This window comes from Antedon mediterranea, chromosome 6, assembly GCF_964355755.1.
Source record: "Antedon mediterranea chromosome 6, ecAntMedi1.1, whole genome shotgun sequence".
NCBI lineage: Eukaryota > Metazoa > Echinodermata > Crinoidea > Comatulida > Antedonidae > Antedon > Antedon mediterranea.
The window spans coordinates 15,539,186-15,561,229 of NC_092675.1; the positions used below are offsets into that span (position 1 = coordinate 15,539,186).

A 22,044-nucleotide genomic window follows, 5' to 3' on the forward strand; every position below is an offset into this window, starting at 1 on the left:
TTCTCCATCCACCGTGGTACACATGATTGGCGCTAGTTCCGTTTCGCACCTGTTTTTATTTCGACTTCCTTTTGACTCCAAATTGTTAAGCAACTTATTGTGAATACCATACCTTAAAATTGGGCCTCATAAGTACTTTTATGAAGAAGAATCACATAAAAAGTAACAAGTAAATCCTTAAATTGATGATTTTACAGACATGTACCGTTCGCGAATTTAGCATACACGAAGTTCAATATTTTCGTTTCTATGGAGCGCCAAAAGAGCAACAACAATAGATGGTTAAAAACTCAGTGGAATGCGTCTTCTTTTAATGCATTTATTATTTAAATACACGTTTAATTTTAATATATTTTGTCAATAAAAATGCTGTAACATTTTACTGCTAATAATTTGCTGTTTTCAAATAGCAACCAACCCTAGGCCTAACTAAGAGTAAGACTATAGACTAAGAGGAATATTATTTAGATCAGGTATACCCCTACAGCAGTACATGTAATATGATGATGAATTTGTCGATTTTCATTCCTAAAAGTTCCTGCAAAAACCATGTACAGTATCAACAGTAATAGTTTTGTTGCATTGACATTGACAAAATATGATAAAATTGAACGTAATTTTCACCAATAAATGCATTCAATATACGCAATTTACTGAGTTTTTAGACCTCTATTATGATTGCTCTTTTGGCGCTCCATAGAAACAACAACATTGAACATGGAGTATGCGAAATTCACAAACCGATGTGCGAGAAACACGTCTGTAAATTCATCAATTTAAAGGATTTATTTTTTACTTTTTGTGTGAAAACCTTCGTAAAAGTATTTTTGAGGCCTAATTCTGAGGTGTGGTACTCACGATAAAGTTACTTAACCAATTTTGAGTCGAAATAAACGACAGGTGCGAAACGAAACTAGCGCCCACATGATTTGCTCGTTCTCCAAGCATAATTCTAGAGTGGACAAGTATTCCCCCGGTCGTTAAGAGGAAATCCATTCCAAGGATGCCTGGTGCTGTTATTAGGTCCGCAAATATTTCCCTAATGGTTCGGCAGGTAGTACAATACTCATACTTCAACCTTGGCCTTAAGAGGTTTGCCATTCGCATGATTAAAACACGGGCGCAGGTTCACCAGTATCTAGTAGTAAAAAGAAGTAGAAAACAAGGTGTCTGTTGCTTCAGTATCTACAAACAGGTTCATGTCTGTTCCTGTCATCACGGCCTCTTTCACGTATAACCCTTCTCTCTAATAAAACAATGGTGCACATAATCTCGTACTTTCTGACTCTTTTGTTTGAACTCGTTCGTTCTTAACAGGTTCGGTGCAACCCAACTGGTCTGTCACGTTCTCTGATTTACTCGTTACTGTATGGGTGGGCCTCCGTCGAATCCCAACCTTCCACTGGCCCCTGCGGTTGGTTGTCAGTCAGTCGTTTCCCGACGGTCGTTCAGATTTGCATTTCTTGAGCAAAATGCCATTTCTCTTCACAGCCCTCGTATTCTGGTTCCGCCGATTCCATTGGTTCCCTTGTTTTACTGGAGTTTTCTCGTTCATTGTTATTAGGATGATCTCGTCCGCTATTACTAGTGATTACATTCGGTTAACTTGTCTATATGCTTTCGGTTTTGAATAGGCGTGTGCTAATTTTCCACCTACTATTCAGTAAAATTACCGTATCCTTATCCTTATCAATGAAACATAATATGACCACTTCAGTATTAAAAGGTATCAACCAGAGGACTGTTCCATAAATTAAGAAAGGGGTGTCAAATTTCACTACAATATACAGTATAAGTCTTCAGGACCAGCCCTACCATAGTTTGGGTGGAGCTAAGGCAATTTTGAAAAATAGATCTGCGCACCCCTCTCAAACAAGAAAAATGATTACTTAAATTAGACTTAGAAAACAATTATAAACAAATAATGAATTAACTTGAAAAATGACAAAATTCATTCACCCAAAAATCCATTTTCTGGGAAACCAATTTGAGCATTGTTTGCTTTAACAGTTAGGGGAAAAATGGCAAAATTGTTTCTACTTTCTAGGATTTTTATCAGAGAATCTATATTGTTTTGACTACTCTTGTAACATGACCACAGTGCTGATTTTGCCATTTTTCCTCTGTTCAATTTTTGGTCTGGTCAAAGTGGATAACTATTATGCCACATTAAAATGGTATAATATAACAAATATTTTTTAAGAATTATTTTTTCTGGGGGACAATAAATCTTTAAATTACTTGTACAAGTTTGTACTGCTTAGTAGGCATTAAATAGATGATACACACCTGGATAAATGGAGGTGACACTTCCAGCTGGAATGTAGCCTTTGCTTACTATTACACCCATATCTCCATCTACCACTTTACTAGGTCCACGATGAACAACAAACCCAAAGTGTCTATTCATTACACTGTCCACATCTTCCGTACCTATAAAAAATACATTTTTTATCAATAAAACATAAATTTTATTGGATCAAAATTCTGTTATGCTCTCAATTATTACTTCTGATAATTTTTTGATTTTTCAGTTTTATAGTTGCACCGTAAACTTAAAGATGTATTGTCCCCCAAAAACACATGAAAAAAAGATTAATTAAATCAGATTTTGACTACCTGTAGGTTACTTTTTAGTTTTAATAAAGTTAATCCCTTACATAAAAAAAAACATATTAAATGACAAAATAATGGTCAAATTCAACCAAAAACTGCTTTTTTCAGGTAAATAAATTTTTTTTTATTCAATTTTTGTTCAAAGTGGATAACTATTATGTGATATTGAAATGGCATATTTAAAACAAAATTTTTTTTACATTTTTTTCAGGGGGACAATACATCTTTAAACTTTCATTCCAACCACTAAGGTGCAACGCAAAGACGTACATGTGTAATGAAAATAATTTATACAATCACAAAAGCAATGAATCATCTGAACATATCACTTCTGTAAATGGGAAGATTGTGTTGAGTTGGGAAGATAATGAAAAAAAAAACTACAAGGCCGATATTCATTTTTCACGCTGCTGCTCTAGTCCCATTAGGACTACTCAATCAGAAGCTAAAGCATGCAGCAGTAGTTCTAAGGACGACAATTTTGCGAAAATGGAAACTCCACTATAATTTATTGATTCCAGCTGCTACAGTAGACCCAAAAAACGTCTGGGAAAAGAGTCTATTAGGACATGTCATGCTAAAATTACAAATCCCAAAGCATTTCGGGTATAATATATTCATTGTCAGTGTCAGATATTCATTGAATTATTATCGAAACAGTCCATTAAAGTTTGTGTTTGTAATAGGATACTTCACACTTGAAATATCTAGGGTGATGAAGTGACCCCCAGACTTGACCTTAGCAATAAAATTAACTAAAGTGACAGAAATTGAGTATTCACTTCTGTAACAAACAAATAATATTTATTCACATATAAAAAGAGAAAAGAAACCCAAAAACTATTGTAGTTTTAAGTATTTGTTGCTTTAAATTACATTTTTTTCAGGTAAAATAACTATTATGTGACAATAAAATGACACATTCAAAAACATTTGAAATAAAAAATATTTTTCAATAAGCGAGCAGCGTTTTTTGTAAGAAATATTTCTTGTTTAGAATTATATTATTAGACATAGCACACACATTTCAAATTTGTATTCAGTGCTTCTATTTTACAGCTTATAAGATGCAGCTTGGTGAGAGGAACTCGGAACAGAAAAGATTTTTTAAATTGGACTACCGGTTGTTGAGTTATGTTAAAAAATGTTACCCAGTTTCAATGCCAATTTCAGCCAATTTTGGTGAAAAATTACAAAATCGCTTTTTTCCAATATTAAAGTCTTAAAACAAGTAAAAATATAATCTGTATTATATTGTGAATTAACTCTTTCAAAGAGTGACATACTTGGAAACCTTTGGTTTAAAAAAAAGTAGGTTCTGTAATGTCCTGAAACATTTTTTTCGTGCTCATGAAAACTGCTAATATTTGTTTTTAACACTTTGACTGCCAGAGGTTTTTCCAGTTAGAAACTGCCACCGCCAGCGTTTTTAGCCCAATTCGATGTTTATATCAAAGCTGATTGAAACCAGGGAAGAGTTAAATTTTAACTCTTCCCTGTTGAAACCATGTATGTGATCTGATTTATATGTAATTTAGACTAAAATAATCATAAAGATTTTAGCTTTACAATGGTATCAAGAACGATTTTTAAATCACAATATCAGGGCTGCAAATTAACTTTTTCACTTGGTAGCACTATCAAATTTTTATGACAGCTCATAATAATTTTTGGTAGCACCACCAATTTTTTTGGTAGCACCTGATCAACTTTGTTCATTGACAACTAACCCTTCTCCCCTACCCCATCCCCCACCCCACACACAAAAAAAAACCAAAACACACTAAAGCAAACTGCATGTACAACAGTAACACTCAGTTACCATCAGAGGCAACCAACCAATAAAACTTTATTTCTTTATTAAATGATTAAAGAATACAATGTAAGATATGACAGTAGTAATATAATGTTGTGCCAGGGATCATTGATTCAGCGAACTAGTACAATTCCATCAGGCCAGTTTCTGTACATAGGCCTCCTACTTCGCTGGCCATCTGATAACCACTTTTCAGCTATAGTTGTTGGATCAAAAGACTCTAGTGTTGGACCCTCCATTTCTATTCGGATCAAATCTTCTGTAGTGCTTACGTGGAGAGAATTTCTCACATCAGTTTTAATGCGTTTTTGGGCTGAAAACCCCCTCTCGCATTGAGCAGCACTGATCGGCATAACAAGGAGGATTTGCACAAGGTGTAGGATATTCTGGTAAGACAAAACAAGTTATAGAGTAGACTAGTTAAAAAAGTAAGTTCCTCCTTATATTTAAATTTTCAAAAATTAAATTAATTAAAAAAGACTTTTAAAATTACTATAGTCACTGTACCTTGTAATCTTCACAGTATGGTTTTTTAGTAAGCATAATCTGCCACAAATCAAGGTATGACTTATCCTGTAAGTTTATTTGGATTAACAGTTTCATGTCACTCCATTCATGTAATGCCTTCAACTTGTTACATCCTTGTCTGTATAAAATAATTATATTGGAAAAATAAAACATAAAATGATTAGAAAAAAATGTGGATTAAGATGGAGTTTCTGAAGAAAGTGGACTTTTTTTTTGTCTTGCTGCTACTGCTTCTTAAGAGGAAGAACTTTAGAGAACAACAAATTAATTAATTTAATATTCAATAATGTAATGTTCTGTTACCTTTCTAGTATATCTTCAAAATGATGAAGAAGGTATTCTACTTCACCACGACCATATTCAAGTAATTCTCGCTGATTTTTCGGCCAACTGTCATGGTTGAATATGTTAAATGCATAGAGTGCTTTCTGTGGTGTTGCGTCATTGCCTACAACTTCATCATCTGGATCACTAAGAACATTCTTAAACCTGTCTTTCATGTCCCTTACAACAAACTGACAGGCGTGCTTAATCGAAGCAGTTAACCGCACATCAATCTCTGATTCAGTACCTTTCAGTTTAATGCCCTGTATAATTAAGAAACATTGGTAAACATAGAAGTTGGCAGAGAGTTTTAGTTCAAATACATGTCACTGAATTTATAATTAATTTTAATAATATGTAATAAGTACTAATTACCTGAAACAGTACTTCTTCTTTGTCAATTGTTGTATCTATGAACCTTTGAAGATAGCCACCAACCTTTGGGCTGTCCTCAAGAGCTTCAATGCTCAAAATACACCTTAACAACTGTGCCTTTGCCGTTGGTAGTATCAGATCATTGCGCTAAAGTGTCAGGCTAAGCTGCTGGATTTCAGTAAACATGTCTGCCAAGAAGTGACTGAAAGCGGCAAACATAATTGTTTCCATTTCTTTTTTTATCTGAGAAGAAAATATTCATAAATTAAAAATCACAAACACTATGCTTTACAAAGCAACACAAGTCAAACTCAGCACAGTGAGCAATCATGAAAGATGTCATGCTTGCATCAACATTTAATCAACAAATTACAGGTATGGTGCTATTAACCTTTCTTGCTCTCCCTTGAATGCCAGCAGATGTGTGGGTTGCTGCCAGGTGATCCATATGTGCATGGATTGCACCATATTGGCCAGCATCTGTCATTACATCAGGTGATTTAATGAAGGATGTGAGTGATCTTGTAACATGGGCAATCCACCTTGTACCCTTGACATTTCCTGGATTCACCACATTTACTCCAAGTTCTCTGCCAATTTGTTTAAGCTCCCTTTTGGATTTAGGGCTGAAATGGTAGGTCTTCCAAACCAAGTACAGCAAGTCATACACTTTCGTCACCGTTGGCTGTTTTTTCAGGCCAGAAAGCAATGCCAACTCAAGTCTGTTAATTTATAAAAAATAAAAGATGATATTATTTATATTGCATTATAAATAAATGAGTGAAGGCTTGGACATAAAAGCTAATCATTGATTTAACAAATATTGTTTAATATATGAAGATTTAATTCAATACCTGTGAGGCATACAGTGCATTGGTATAATGTGTTCTCCTGCGCTCTCCTTGAGATGTACAATTACTCCACCTCTCTTTCCAAGATTGACACTTGCACCATCTGCTCCAAAGCCTACTACTTTAGACTTCCATCTCTCACCACAGCCTGTGTTGTTGAATATTTTCTCCACTGTAGAAAAAACCCCTGCAAAATTAATAGAACAGGTGTATATTTTAAAAATAAAGTTTGTATATTGCTAAGTAATAGTAATTTATACTTTAAAACAAAAATAAATTTGTTAATAATATCTGTTCCTGGGCTCCTCTGATCTTGTCACTGTGTGTAGAGAGAGGCCTGGGCTAGTAATCACTCAGTTTTTAATTTTAAATCTTATATACAGAGGCCCACTACTGAGTAGAGTAGCCTACCCTAGGGCCTAGGCAGTTAGTATTAGTAAAAAATGAGAGTAGGCCTAAATTAATATTATTTAATAACAATTAATACTGTTTTGTGATTTGCTATTCAGGCCTAGGCTGAAGAATTTAATTAAACTTACCAGCTGCATGAGCATGTTCTACTTCGGCTTGACCAACCAAACGATTTACAGGCAAACCATTTTCTAGCATCCGAACGTATAATATCTCGCACTCTTTGACTGAGATATCCGTGTCGCCATCGATCAAAATACTAATGTATCGCTGTTTGTCAACATCATTTGCAAATCGTTCTTTCATCGAATCTGCTATTACGCCGATTAGCTGGGCGCACACTTGGTGGTTGGCATACGTTGGTGTGATTTCCGCTCCATTTTTGTGGTGCAGTGTTACTAAAGGTCCAAATTTTGTAAACGGCAACTCTTCCTTTGCAATAAAATAAGCGATGTTCATCTTTTTTTTTACTTCTAACAGCTTTGTCTTTTGACTTTGCAAAAAAGCCCGCTGTAATTGCGAAGGCTGTTTTTGTTGTCTGCGAAGCCAGTTATCACGGCAAGCTTGATGTGACTTTGATCTAGAATGGAGCGTCAAAGTCTCCCTTTTAAATCTTCCCTGGACTCCTGTAGCTAAAGTACTTTTTTTTCCTGCATTATCTTTGCAATACGCGCACCACATAATGTTGTCTGTCTTTGAATAGCGCAGAAATGGAAATTCTTTTAACCACTTCTCCTGGAAATGGTATGGTTTAGGCCTGTTTTTAGCAGCGAACCGTGGGCGCTCTGCAATTTCTGCGGTCTCCTCTTGGCCTTCTTCTAGGCCTAGGTCATCCTCTCTAACTCTATCTTCTTCCAACAAAGGTTCTTCATCATCAGACGACAGCGACATATAATCTGGCTTATCATCAGTAATTATTGATTCGTCTGAACTTTCTTGTTCTTCCGAGACCGAGGTAGAAGACTTAAAAAAATCAGAAATTTTTTTGTTCATCTTTTCTTGATGAAAAACACGTCACGACAAGATGATGTGATGTAATGGCCGCCGGCGGGAAGATCGGAGCCTAGTATAGCCGCAAAAACGTGTGGAGTACAATTTGTCGCAAAAAAAAGCGTGCGCGGGCGGTGGTGGTGGTGTAATGTGAGCATGCGCTCTGCCATATTTACATTTATTTTATATTTACATGACTGAAAATATTTTTCCGTTTGTTTGTAATGTAAATAAATCAAGTATTACATCTACAGCTATCTATAAACAATACTGCTGTTTAATAAATTAATTTATTAATGAATAGATATTATTATAATTATTATTACATCATTAATTACATTTTATAGTAATCATTAATTAGTAATAGCTACATTATAACCATTTATTTATAATGCATAATAAATGCCGATGATACTGCGCGGCGAAAATCCTTTGTATCTGCCGCGCTCGCTCTGGTTAACTTCTCTCTACAGAGCTCTCTGTGTACTACGGCGGCTTCCTTCTTTAAAACGGAGGTGATTTTTTCCACGAGGTTTGTGTGCGTCCATGTCACACACTGTGTGTTTGGTGTCCTTTGTGTGATTGGGTAAGGCAGCATGCTTATAAATGGACGAACTACCAATCACAACGAGTGTAAAATGTTTAGCGGCTTTGCACGCTTGAATGAATCTGACTCTGTGGTGGTGGTGACGTACGTACGACGTCGTGTGTGGAGAGACAGATTAAATTACAACAGTGTTGAAATAGGGAAAAACACACTGGACTTCAATTTGAAACAACTCGCACAAGCAGACGATCTTGTCGCAATAGGCGCGACCTATTCTAATTCTTTAGTCGCAACCAGAAAAATGAGGTCGCAAATGCGACCAAATACCCCTTAATTTGCAGCCCTGAATATGTAAATCGTAATAGTAAAATGAAAGTAACCCACTTTTTGAGTTTTTCGTAGTTTCGCACAAGAAAGTAGAGATATTCGCGATTTTGTGCAAGACATCACAATATGAAAATATCGCCCGGTGAGATCAACGAACAACGAAAAAGTTACTTACACGGCACCGATAGGCCTATAAAAACAAGTTATCACTATCGAAAAATGTATTACATTTTATAAATCATAAATCTTATATCAATGTTTCGCCAAAATCCACATAGTAAAGACACCAGGCCTAGTTAACCAGGCCTAAAAAGTTGGTCCGGAACCGTTTTACGACTAGGCCTAGGCCTAGGCTAGCCTAGTACTACTAGCCTAGATAGTAAACTGATGATAATATCCATACCATTTCAAAACAAGTTTGTTGCGTGAAACTCGGTCACTTTCAGTAAAACACCAAAACAATTAAATAGGGTATACATACAATAATAAAATTAAAGACTTCATATTGAAAATGACTCCATTATTTTTTATTCAGATAACAAACAAACAAGTCAATCCACAAAAACCTTTGTAATGCTTCGGCGGCATAGCTAGCGCGCGACCGATACACAATGTGCCAAGCCATCGCTCTACGCGCTAGTGTGATGCGCGGTGTTTGTTATTTCGACAGGTACCATTTTGAAAATCGTTCGTAACTAGATTAGTTACTTTCAAATTGTAAAATATTGACGGTCCAGACCGAATATAGTGTTCATATTTATAGTATATACCAATAATTAACCTATCTACCGGATTTTGTAAAAAAACGCGAAACACGAAGATCTTCGTGTTTGGCAGTCAAGCGTTGTGTTTCCAAAAACGAAGATCTTCGTGTTTGGCAGTCAAAGTGTTAAAGCTCAGGTACAGGCATGAATTTTAAATATAATATCTGGTTAATTGTACATAAATCAAGTATTTGTAAAAGGAATCAAGACGAAAAAACATAAATTTCCCTTAAAATGGTCAAATACAAAATTTTGCAAAATTCTGCTATAAAAACCAGGAAGACTTTTTTTCAGTAGTTAGGTAGTTAACCTAATGTAATAACATGTATGGTGACTCCCTAGAAGGTGAAAAAAGATGGTGGATATACGGTGGATAATTTTTGCTATAGCATGAAAATAAAAATCTGAAGTTGAATAAAAATACCAGAAATGTAATATTCAAGTTATATTACCTATATTTAGTCATCTGATAACATTTTTTACCACACCGTTTGTTTTTCATAGCTTTTTAAAATGCCTCTCTATTTACAAAATTTGTGTACAAAAGAATAGAGATTTTACTGTGTAATTTGAACTATCCCCCCACTGATAAGAAAGTGCTTGTTTTCTACAAGCTCGTGTAACACAAATAAAATCCCAAAAATTATGAAACATAGGGGAAACTATAGATCGATAATTATTGGAATGTATGATCAATGGAAATTTTTTGCCCGCACCTGGCCTTTAATGTAATGGCAAACCAATAAAATGTTCAAAAATTGACTAGCTAATTAATATGCATAATTGCTGTAACTTTAGTATACAATATTCAATAATAAAGAAACTTGGCACAGTTTATGTCTGCATACAGTATGTCTTTATTGTAAATACAATTTCAAGGTAACAGGTACAAGATTATTCAAATTAGCTAATTAATATGTATCTTTATATGCAAAAAGCCTCATTAAATATGCATAAATGATGTAATTAACTGGAAAATTCAATGACACATGACCATCTTGGTATAAACATTATATATTTATAAAGTGTAATCTAATATAGTTATTAACATTTTTGTTAAACTAATATATGGAAAAAAATATGCTTGTTTTATGAAAATATTTAGGCCTTGGCCCAGGGCCTAGGCTAATCAATTAATTAAATACTAGGCCTAGCCTATAGGCCAATGTATGTATATTAACTGAAAAACGTAATGGATAGCCTAGGCCTAGCAAACTTTTTGTAAAACAATTAAATATTAATAATAATTAAAATAAACAACAGTAAAACAGTATCACCAATTAAACATCAACCATGACTTTTTTTTAATTCTATCCAGCGTATAGTTGCCCGTGCAAACTCCTCGCTGTCCAATGCGATCCACGCTACTACTTGCACTGCGCAGCCTGTGGCGATCTTTTGAAATAACGAAAATGGTCCAACTTCCTAAGTTCGAAGGTTGTCAGCATCAAACCGGAAACCGTCAAAATAAAAAGGTTATAGGGGTGTCTGATGCTGTAAAAACATCAAATTTCCTGCGGGCGTATCAAGTCTAACGGCACACGCTATTGAGTATGATGTTTTAAAATCATTCGTTAATGCTTTATTTGTTGCTCAAAACAATCAAAATATATACAAAAATGAAGATGAATTTTATTGTTGTCTAATTTATTTTCACATTTGAACAATATTATGTTTGACAAATGCCATTCCAAACTCAACATTGATAAAAAAAAATCCATGCTGTGTACGTTTTTACGGTTGTGCGTACAATTGGCTGACGATTCTGTATTCGCGAGTGCTATGCCTATAATATTATTGTGTAAAATTGCACATATATTATATTATTACTGTCTTTCCGCTGAAAAGTCTGCCGACATTTCCGCTTGGGCTGCTCCGTAAATCTCTTTTACTAGTTTCTTCCAGTCTGATCTTTCATTGGCTAGTTCTTTAAGTTGTTTCATGTCTTTCTTGGTTTTCAATTGTCCGGGATACTTAATGTCTGTATTATGCTTATAAAGGGTGAGTAGGTCGTTGCTGAGAGTTATTGGTAGGGTGGTTCTCGGTCTTCCTCGAAATTTTATATTGGTAGTGTTGCTGAAATAATAAATAGCTTATTGCTGTGTTGGCTGGTGTACATGGGTCTTGTCTAAGTATGTGACCCAATAGTCTCCATCTTGCGTCAACTATTTCTAATGAAATCGGTTTTGTTCCTGTCCTTCTGTATAAATTTATGTTCGATATCCTGTCTGGGAACCTGATACCTATGATTTTGCGAAGTTGCTGTCTGTGAAATGTGTCGAGTTTATGTGCTTCTTCTTTTGTGAGTCCCCATGTTTCAGAGTTGTAGAGTAATATACTTTTAACTAGTGAGTTGTACAGCTTGATACGTATTTTTAATTTGATTTTATGTTTTCGAAGCCACATCGAGTTTAGTTTGGTCATTGCTACACGCGCTAGTTGTTTTCTTCTAATTATGTCTTGTCTGTCCCCGGCCCAAGGAGCGATCCTACTTTTTTCGTGTTTCTCCATTGTTCTTGTATGTCTTCTTTTTCTCGTTTTACCCAAAATTGCACATGCCACAGGTAATACATTTTTACATTACCATGATTTAATAGCTGGACATTTTCCAGCAGATAGATTTTTGTTTTATGAAAATTAATGAAGAGGTTGATTTAAAAACAAATATATTACACCATTTTACTCATGGAGTTTATACTCACCCTTTTTTTCTAATGCTACAAAGAATTCAGCAATGTTTCCAATAATGTCTTCATCTTCAAGTATCTTATCCAAATTTCCTGCTACTTGCCTTGCATTTCTATAATAATAAGTTGAATACATTAAAACTAAAACAAAAATCAATAGTATTTAATAGGCCTAGCCCTGGAGTTATCAATCGGGTGTGTAGAAAGCGACGACCTCGAATTGGACGACCCGGGCAACCTCGAATTGGACGACCCATAACACGAAACCGACGACCCCTATAGCCTAGCCTAGGTCTAAGTGTGGTATAACATCGCGAAGCCGAATATACTGTAGCCAAAGATCTTTAAACCATACCTATAATACTCGCAAACAAGCAATTGATTGAAAAAATATAGAAATATCGTCATTTGATACTGAATGTGTCGACACGAACAAACGAACAGATATGGAACGCCAAGAGTGCATCAATAAAACTGCATTCGACTCGATTAGCACACAAAATATCATAAACATGGCAAACCAGGTCAAAACGGCCCCTTTTTCAGCGGCGGGTAAGGTTTGACCGTATACAATGCATGTGTGAAATGTACAGTAAGCTTTCTTATGGCCCTCCCCATGCACATGTTCGCAACACGCTGCTTGATAGGCCTATAGTGTTCGTTATAAGAAGACGAGATGTAATTATACGTCTATGGTTTAACCATGTCATGTATAATATTTATTTCTTTTTAATTTATTTTTAATATGTCGAATGCAGTTTTAATGATGCACTCTTGGCGTTCCATATCTGTTCGTTTGTTCGTGTCGACACATTCAATAGTATCAAATGGCGATATTTCTGTATTTTTTCAATCAATTGCTTGCTTGCGAGTATTATATAAGGTATGGTTTAAAGATCTTTGGCTATGTTCGGCTTTGGGATGTTATACCACACTTAGGCCTAGGCTAGGCTAGGATATAGGGGTAGTCGGTTTCGTGTTATGGGTTGTCCAATTCTAGGTCGTCCAATTTGAGGTCGCCCAGGTCGTTGGGGTCGTCCAATTCGAGGTCGTCGCTTTCTACACACCCGCTATCAATCACCATCACAGCCGTGCAGTGTGAATGTTTTTTAAATTTTTACATTTAAAAAAAAATGTATTTATTTATTTATTTCTTTATTCGAATTCACAAAATAACACTACATATAAAATACAAAGAATGAAATCAGGGTAACACAAAAAAGTAACCAAAGGTCGAACTTATTTCCATTTTTGTGGCCCTAAGGATGAAAACACGTCCTAAGTTAAGAATAAACATTTTTTACAATAAACTATAACAGTTAACACTAGAAGTAACAATATATATATATATATATATAAATTATTATCTTTCAGGCATAACCTCTTTGAGATGTTTTCTGATATTTCTTTTGAATTGATTGATGGTTTCTGAACCCTGTATCAATTTTGGCAGGTGATTCCATGATGTTATAGGGTGACTTCAAAATGTCACGGGTCAATGATTTTCCGCTCGAGTTGCTTCTGGTAGACAAACAAACTCCGAGTACAGCGTGGTCAGTGTGTTTACTGTGTGTTTACGTATAGAAAATGGCAGTCAGCACCGCTAGTTCGTCGTTGCCAAACATGGTTTTATCAGCAATAACTGATAATTTATCAACAACTGAACGTCGAAGATATCTTCAGAAAATATCAGGTATCGGTAAAGACCCATATTTGATCGATAAAGATGAATTTTCGCACGAAATCGACAGTCTGCCGGACCTCACATCGATGGATATCATGGCATACTTAATCGCTACGCCAAGCCCATACACAGCTGAAAATTTTCAAGCCTACAAATCTAAAGAGGCTTACAATCAATTTGCTAATGGATTTCTGTCGGATATGAAAAAAAAAGGAAAAACAAAAAAAACAGCTTTGTAATGCAGCCGGACATTGTCTGAAGGTCCGAAGCCCTCGTAAATGCAGACGGCAAAGCTGTTTATTAAATATTAAATACGCTGCTAAACTTGTGTGGGACTTGTGTATATTTTTGTCAAGTGAAGTATTTGTATAAATAAAATACTATTGTTGTAAAAGTGAAAATTGTATCATTTATTGTGTAATTGACACATACAACATATACAGAATACAAGTCATTTAACAGAAAGAAATAGACCATTCAAAACTTTTAATTCAATTTTATTTTTATTACAGTATTTCATAAACAAAGCTTTTCATCTTCATTATAAGGGCTTCAGACCTTCAAACATGAAAATGCATGTTATTGTTAGGCTGCATATAAAAAGCTATTTCTTTTTAACTGAACATTAGAACACTAAACGAGTCAACCACTTCTAACAATGGCAGGACATAAATTAAACAATGCACAGCATGTTCTGGCAATCTTGTCAACCTTAGGTATGCCTGTACTGTCTGTTGTCATGTACTCAATTGGTAATGTTGAACTTAAAATTGAGTACTTTTGACGGACACCACCGATGACCCTCTCCATATGAATTCGTAAATGAGCAATTTTTCTTGTGGTTTCCACCTCAAGAGCAGACAGCTGTTGTTTTCCCTTCTTAAAAGCAGGAATCTTTGCTTCGCAACCATAAAACCCAGCATCATCTTTTATGTCAAAACCTCGGTCGGCAAGGATGACATCCCCAGGTAGCAGATAATCAAAAAAATCTGATGTCAATGTTATGGTCTTATCTGTACCACAGCCTTCCAATGCTGCAGACAAATATGAAATTGACCCGCATGGAGTGCAGCCAATTAAAAACTTTACTGTATTGTGGTGCTTGTAGTTGGAAAACAGTTGTGCCCTCGCTTCAAGACTTGAGGGCCACTCGCAAAAAACCTCAAAACAGTCAATTATTACTGCTACCTTCGACTCCAATGCAATTCGAAATTGCATTGGCATGGTTTTCCACAACACCGGTACAAATCGGTACGCAATGTCCTGATCTCTAAGGTTCAGTCTAAGTTTGAACAGTACAATTAGTAACTGCTGAAATCGACTTACTGATGTTCTACTCAGGAATCTGCTTTTAACTAGTTCAAAAACCAACATCAATACTGCAAATGAAGGCAACCCTGTGTAGAAATGAGTTCGCTCATTGTTATTTTTAAAAGTTAACTCTGTTATTGGCGACTCCTGTAACAAGGCCTGTGACTGGGCCTGTAAGACATCTATGTCAGCACAACACATATGTGTCTGTGTTGACATATCCACACCAAACTCTACTGTTTGAGTCGCTCGTTCTACAGGAGAAACATCTTCCATATTAGCCTCACCTAATTGGAGATCTAACGAACCTTCCACAGCAATACATTTCTTTTTTTCCAGTTCTCTTTTTTGTGACCTTTCGTATCGCTCCTTATCACGTTTTGCGGTGTGATCATCCAGGTCCAACCTGCCCATGTCTTGAGTTGGAGCCCAATCAGGATGGGCTTGCTCAGCAAGTGGTGCAGGCTTGCCTAAAAGAAATATGTATACATGTTAAATACAGTATATAGACGTAATATAGCAATTTTTGGGTTTAATAAAAAATATTCAATTCGGTGGTTATAAATACATTTTGACAACACCCTGTATGTACAGACTTCTATTAATACCTATGATATGCATAACCACCTATGATTAACTATGGTATAGTAATCAATTCACAGCATGAAGGCCTGCCAGCCCAGCATGGAATGGATGATATCAACTGAGTTAATTAATGCACATGCATCCTCCATCCTAATTATAGATAGCATAGGCCTACTCGTAAACAATGTAAATTGTGTGAAACTATATCAAATATATGTATATAAATATACTAGTCTAGGTTAACATACAATACTCAACAATGTTGAAAATCAATACATACCTCCAATAAAATGTTTAGAACATACACGATAATTTTCGATTTTGTTAACATTTATGTCCTCTCTATGAATGTTGGCTAGCCAGACCCTCTGCCTTTTGGCCTTTATTTCTTGCTTTTCAGCACCATGTAGCTGTCACACCAAAATCAGTCCGGGCCAAAATCGGTCCGGTGGAACAGTTTTGGCTGCCAAAATCAGTCCGGGGGACCATTTATGGCTGCCAAAACCTGTCCGGCCGGACCAATTTTGGCCGCCAAAACTGGTCCGGCCTGGATAAAATCGGTCCGGGCAGTAGGACTGTTTTTGGCCGCCAAATATGGTCCGGTCTTACAAATATATGGTGTGCAAAATTAGTCATAATGTATACCGGTATATCATTAAAAAAAGGCCATGATTAGTCATTATATTGAAAACTATGGGGTTTTATTTGTTATTTTAATATTATAAATTAAGCCTGTTTTTTTTATTATCATTATTAGTAGTAACTCATCAATAATTAGTACTAATTGTTAGGCTTTTTGTATACAATATGTATCTCTGCCTGTTTTTAATCCATTTTGTTCTTTTTTAACATCTTCGTTTCCCCATGATGTTAAAAACAATTTAATTTATTAATTATTTATGGTTATTCAATCAATATATCAATTCAATACAATTATTATAAAACAATTATCCAATATTGATTAGGCTGAGGAAGGAAAAAGGCCTCAATCATAAATAAAATCTAGCTGGCAATATCAGCGTCTCATACCCGTTCATGTGAGTGTGTGGCAGGCCGAAATATGAGTGAACACCTAACTAAGTCATGTTTTTAGATAAAATACATTTATTTATAGTATTTATCCGACAAGATAACTTACTAATATATATCATGGAATATTTTTCTAGCCATAAACAACTTAAAACAGCATCATAGGCCTAGTAATTCAATTAAAATCGACAGAAGAAAAGCCCGGACCGATTTTGGCAGTGGCGGACTGCTTTTGGCCACAATTTTAGAGCCCAAACTGATTTTGGCCCCGGACCATATTTATCGTGACATAGCCTTGAAACTTTAGGAATTCTAAAAAAAGAAATTCCTACATCTCTGTTTGAACGACTACCACAATCTTTCACTGCACAGAAACTTGGCATTACTCAAAAATAATATACAATTGAAGAGCAAATAATACACGTAATCACTGTGTATAACACCATGTGTGAGCATACTGGAGGTTGTTTGTCTACCAGGAGCATTGGAGCGTAGCGAGGTCAACTTTTATAACCTTTTGACCTCATATGCAATCACCCTCTCCTCCTATATAGGATGGTCTATAAATTGGCTAGCCTATCTATGATCAAAGAATATATATCACAAGAATGAGTAATCCGTGATTTTCCCTGTAACAGTAATATTGTCCATGTGGTAGGGCGCCGCCATAAGTGTGGATGTATCTGGGATGTATACAACTTTTTGTGAAGGTTTCACTAATCAAATGCTGGACCACCGGAGTATTTTCCGATGATAAAAATGTTATCAACTACATGCCAACATCATGTTAAATACTATTTGAATATTTAATTGTTCGTTTTATGCAATTTATTTAGTAAAAACTGCCGTATATAAACAGTTTGATTTATCAACAGGGCGCTACGATAGCGTGACCGGGCGTGTTGGTGTTTACGCGTTTTCACGAAGGATAGTTTAATAATATTCCTATATTTAACTTGTTTCTGGTAAAACAAATAAATGTTAATGACATTTAACATTTCTCCTATTAATAATAATTAATAATGTGTTTTATACTAATTTATATCATAAAAACAATACTTAATTTACACGGCAATGGTAAAGAATAGGCCGTGCTGAGTAATATTCGTTGATTTTTGGTGTTGCTGTGTTAGGCCTTTTTTGTGAACTAACTTAGCATGTTAGTAAATAATTGTCTGTAAAAGTGAATAAACACTAGTTTGTTAATAAATATGTATTATAAAATAGTTTACAATTGCAAAAACTATCATCATAATTCTATTTAATGTGACATGTATCATCTCTATTAAATCAAGTCTTATTTAGTATGTATACATCCGCCCTTATGAGGGCGAGCATCACTCACTGGAGCTCTCTGTTACAAATTTCTCATGCAAAAATCGCGGAATACTCATTCTTGTGGGGTGTCACGAAAGCTCAGACCACGAAAGCTCAGACCCCCTAAGACCTAAGATCACGAAAGCTAAGACCCAACACCTAAGATTAAAAATATTTATCTTTCGCACCTGCCTTGTATTTTAACTCCCAACATTTTTATTCTGAATACCACACCTTAGAATTGGCACTTTCATGAAAAAGAATCACATAAAAAGTAACAAATACATTTTTAAATTGATGATTTTACAGACGTTTTTCTCGCACACAAAATGACTAGCCTACAGTACAGTACCCCATGGGCCATGTTCAATGTTTTTGTTTCTATGGAACGTCAAAAGAGCAAAAATTATATAGAGGGCTGAAAACTCCGTGGAGTCCATCTACAGTGTGGATGGAACAATGTAAAATTAAAATTGTTATGATAATAGTATAATCATGCAAGTACGAAGAAATAAATACTGGCAAATAAATTTTAATTTAAAAATCATGATAAGTTTTTTTGTTTCGTTTTCTTTCTGTTTTTATACTTGTACTATTATTGTTGCTCTTTTGGCGCTCCATAGAAACAAAAACATTGAGCATGGGGAGCTCGAGGAGTTACATTGTCATTACAGTATACAAAGAAACACATCTGTAAAATCATCAATTTAAAGGATTTATTTATTTGTTATTATGTGTTTCTCCTTCTGAAAGTACTTATAAGTCCTAATTTTAAAGTGTGGTGTTCAGGATAAAGTTAGTCAACAAATTTGGAGTCAAAATACAAGAAAGGCAGGTGCGTAAGAAAAACATCCTCTGAAGCAACACAATGGAGTAAATATATACCAACAAACAACCCGTCAAGTTTGTTTGTTGTAAAGAAAAAATATACATTTACTCAACGGGCGAAAATAATGTGAGTTTATCTTTGTTTTTCGGTAGTATTAAATTATATTTATGGTAATAAATGAAACCTACTGTGTTTAAAATTATGTATGGATAAACAAGTATTGTTTTTAAGCTGTAGTATATCTTAGTATTTGTAATCTTAGGTGTTGGGTCTTAGCTTTCGTGATCTTAGGTCTTAGGGGGTCTGAGCTTTCGTGGTCTGAGCTTTCGTGACACCCATTAGGCGCAGGAGCCCCGGATAGCGTTACGTTTGAAAACCCCAAAAAGTGAGGTTTTCAACCATTAGCGGCATGACTGATGTGAGTGATTAATGTGTTTTACGGATGGTTTCAAGGACTATCCTACCAGTGGGCTGTTCACTGGTCAAATGATTGACACTTTGTATCACCGTTTGTAACTGGAGCTGTGACGACCTTTGTAACTGGAGCTGTGACAACCTTGCAAGAATACTAGGCCAGAATTTTTAATTGAAAAGTGCCTTGGTATATGGTATTAACAATAACATGGAGATGGAACAAATTTGTCTATCTTTCTTTCTAAAATAAATGGTCACTATAGTTTCAAACTAGGCTTAGTCCACCACATTAGTAATTACGAATCGAAACCTAAATTAAAATTGTTGGTATTCTTTGGCCATTGTTTGATTAATTACATCTTCATGCCATGTTTTTTTTTCTCTAATGATTTGGCGATACGCTCCTATATTAATTAGGCCTACTAGCAGAGGGTTCGATGAGTTTTGAAAAGTTATGGAAATGTGGTCTAACATATAGCAATTCAGTTTTTTAAGGCCCTTCTTCCTTGTCCGAGCCTTTGGAAATATTAAAAAGTTATATTAATATAATATATTCTGTGTTTTCATGTTTTGAGAAATTGTATATCATTTCAGATGTTTCGCGCTGCGCTTTTATTTGTTTCGCGCTTCGTCTTGTTCGAGCTTCCTCCGTACATACCGATAATTAATATGATTTTTCATTTCATTTTTTGTACATTATTAAAAAATAGCATACAGAACCCCATACAGAACATACCCTTCTCTGAGAAAACACTTGTGGGCGATTCCCCGAATACGGCATGATGGAATAGCTTTGGAGACTTTGACTTTGGAGTAGGCCTAAATCGAAAAACGTCAAGCAACTCAACAGTTCTTTTCAGAACTAATATAGGCCTACGTGGTGTACCGCAAATTTATATCAACAAATATGTAACTTGTTTAGCACGTTTAAAATGGATAGCAAAACATATTAAAAAAAAAACCTGAATTATTTCAAACAGACAGCACATTAGTTCAAACGGATAGCACAATAGATAGCTCAATCAAATGGATATAACTATGATATAACTGTACTGTGCATTCTATACGGATTATCGGGTAGCACATTCTTTCAAATGGATAGCACATTCTTTCAAATGGATAGCACATTATTTCAAATGGATAGCACATTAGGTAGCACAATCAAATGGATATAGTACTGTACATTATTCTATGATTATCGGGTAGCACATTCTTTCAAATGGATAGCACATTAGGCCTATTTCAAATGGATAGCACATTCTTTCAAATGGATAGCACATTATTTCAAATGGATAGCACATTATTTCAAATGGATAGCACATTGGGTAGCACAATCAAATAGATATAGTAATGTACATTATTCTATAAGGATTATCGGGTAGCACAATATTTCAAATGGATAGCAAATTATTTCAAATGGATAGCACATTCTTTCAAATGGATAGCACATTATTTCAAATGGATAGCACATTATTTCAAATGGATAGCACATTAGGTAGCACAATCAAATGGATGTAATTGTACTGTACATTATTCTATACGGATTATCGGGTAGCACATTCTTTCAAATAGCACATAATTTCAAATGGATAGCACATTATTTCAAATGGATAGCACATTGGGTAGCACAATCAAATGGATATAGTACTGTACATTATTCTATAAGGATTATCGGGTAGCACATTATTTCAAATGGATAGCACATTAGGTAGCACAATCAAATGGATATAATTGTACTGTACATTATTCTATAGCCTACGGATTATCGGGTAGCACATTCTTTCAAATGGATAGCACATTAGGTAGAACAGTCAAATGGATATAGTACTGTACTTTATTCTATAAGGATTATCGGGTAGCACATTCTTTCAAATGGATAGCACATTAGGTAGCACAATCAAATGGATATAGTACTGTACATTATTCTATACGGATTATCGGGTAGCACATTCTTTCAAATGGATAGCACATTCTTTCAAATGGATAGCACATTGGGTAGCACAATCAAATGGATATAGTACTGTACTGTACATTATTCTATACGGATTATCGGGTAGCACATTCTTTCAAATGGATAGCACATTCTTTCAAATGGATAGCACATTATTTCAAATGGATAGCACATTAGGTAGCACAATCAAATGAATATATGTAATTGTACTGTACATAATTCTATACGGATTATCGGGTAGCACATTCTTTCAAATGGATAGCAAATTATTTCAAATGGATAGCATGGATTTGGGTAGCACAATCAAATTGAGCAGATTGGGTAACACATTGCATCAAATGGGAGCCTACTGTACAGTTATTCTATTGAATTGAATTGAAATATATATTTATACTGGGTAATCTCTTCAGTCAAAGACTGGTCTCCCAGAGGGCCCAGTTGGTGATCAGTGGCTGTGATAATACACCGGGGTAACCCCCCACTCGTCTCGAAAGATGTACTAGGTTCTTTAAAGTACACACGAGCTAGATGTGTATTCTATTATCGGGTGTAGCACATTAAAATTGAGAGGATAAGATGGACATCATAATTTATTATTAAGGGGCAAAACAGCAAATCCTTACTGAGGGGACACTCCTATAAAGCGGACATTAAGGGGACGGGGAACATTTAAGCTCAGTGCCAATGT

At 35.2% G+C, this 22,044-nt stretch overlaps 3 protein-coding genes across 3 annotated transcripts in view; all 3 read right to left on the minus strand.

The window, feature by feature from the left end:
* Window positions 1-22,044, minus strand: part of LOC140051843 (SET domain-containing protein 9-like) — a 39,192-nt gene that overhangs the window by 16,250 nt on the left and 898 nt on the right. Inside the window, exons 2-3 of the mRNA XM_072097167.1 lie at window positions 12,252-12,349; window positions 2,290-2,433 (exon numbers count right to left, since the gene is read on the minus strand). Coding sequence (XP_071953268.1) covers window positions 2,290-2,433; window positions 12,252-12,349 — 242 coding nt within the window. The remainder of the gene's footprint in view (window positions 1-2,289; window positions 2,434-12,251; window positions 12,350-22,044) is intronic.
* On the minus strand, window positions 3,764-8,205 carry LOC140051718 (zinc finger protein 862-like). The gene is made up of 7 exons (XM_072097013.1): window positions 7,050-8,205; window positions 6,514-6,697; window positions 6,051-6,381; window positions 5,264-5,604; window positions 4,940-5,078; window positions 4,599-4,818; window positions 3,764-3,837 (listed from the first exon to the last, which is right to left on the minus strand). Exons 1-7 carry the CDS (start codon window positions 7,912-7,914, stop codon window positions 3,764-3,766), a joined length of 2,154 nt encoding a protein of 717 aa, XP_071953114.1. The 5' UTR covers window positions 7,915-8,205.
* On the minus strand, window positions 14,558-15,539 carry LOC140051783 (uncharacterized). The gene has a single exon (XM_072097098.1). The coding sequence runs from the start codon at window positions 15,505-15,507 to the stop codon at window positions 14,563-14,565; it is 945 nt and encodes a 314-aa protein (XP_071953199.1). The 5' UTR covers window positions 15,508-15,539; the 3' UTR covers window positions 14,558-14,562.

Coding starts and splice junctions, on each gene's coding strand:
- LOC140051718 (XM_072097013.1), bottom strand. CDS start 7,914: ATGAACAAAAAAATTTCTGATTTTTTTAAGTCTTCTACCTCGGTCTCG. Junction 6,382..6,513: donor ATGCACTGTATGCCTCACAG/GTATTGAATTAA, acceptor ATAAATTAACAG/ACTTGAGTTGGCATTGCTTT. Junction 3,838..4,598: donor GTTATCAGATGGCCAGCGAA/GTAGGAGGCCTA, acceptor ACTTGTTTTAAG/ACTTTAATATTGGAAAAAAG.
- LOC140051783 (XM_072097098.1), bottom strand. CDS start 15,507: ATGGAAGATGTTTCTCCTGTAGAACGAGCGACTCAAACAGTAGAGTTT.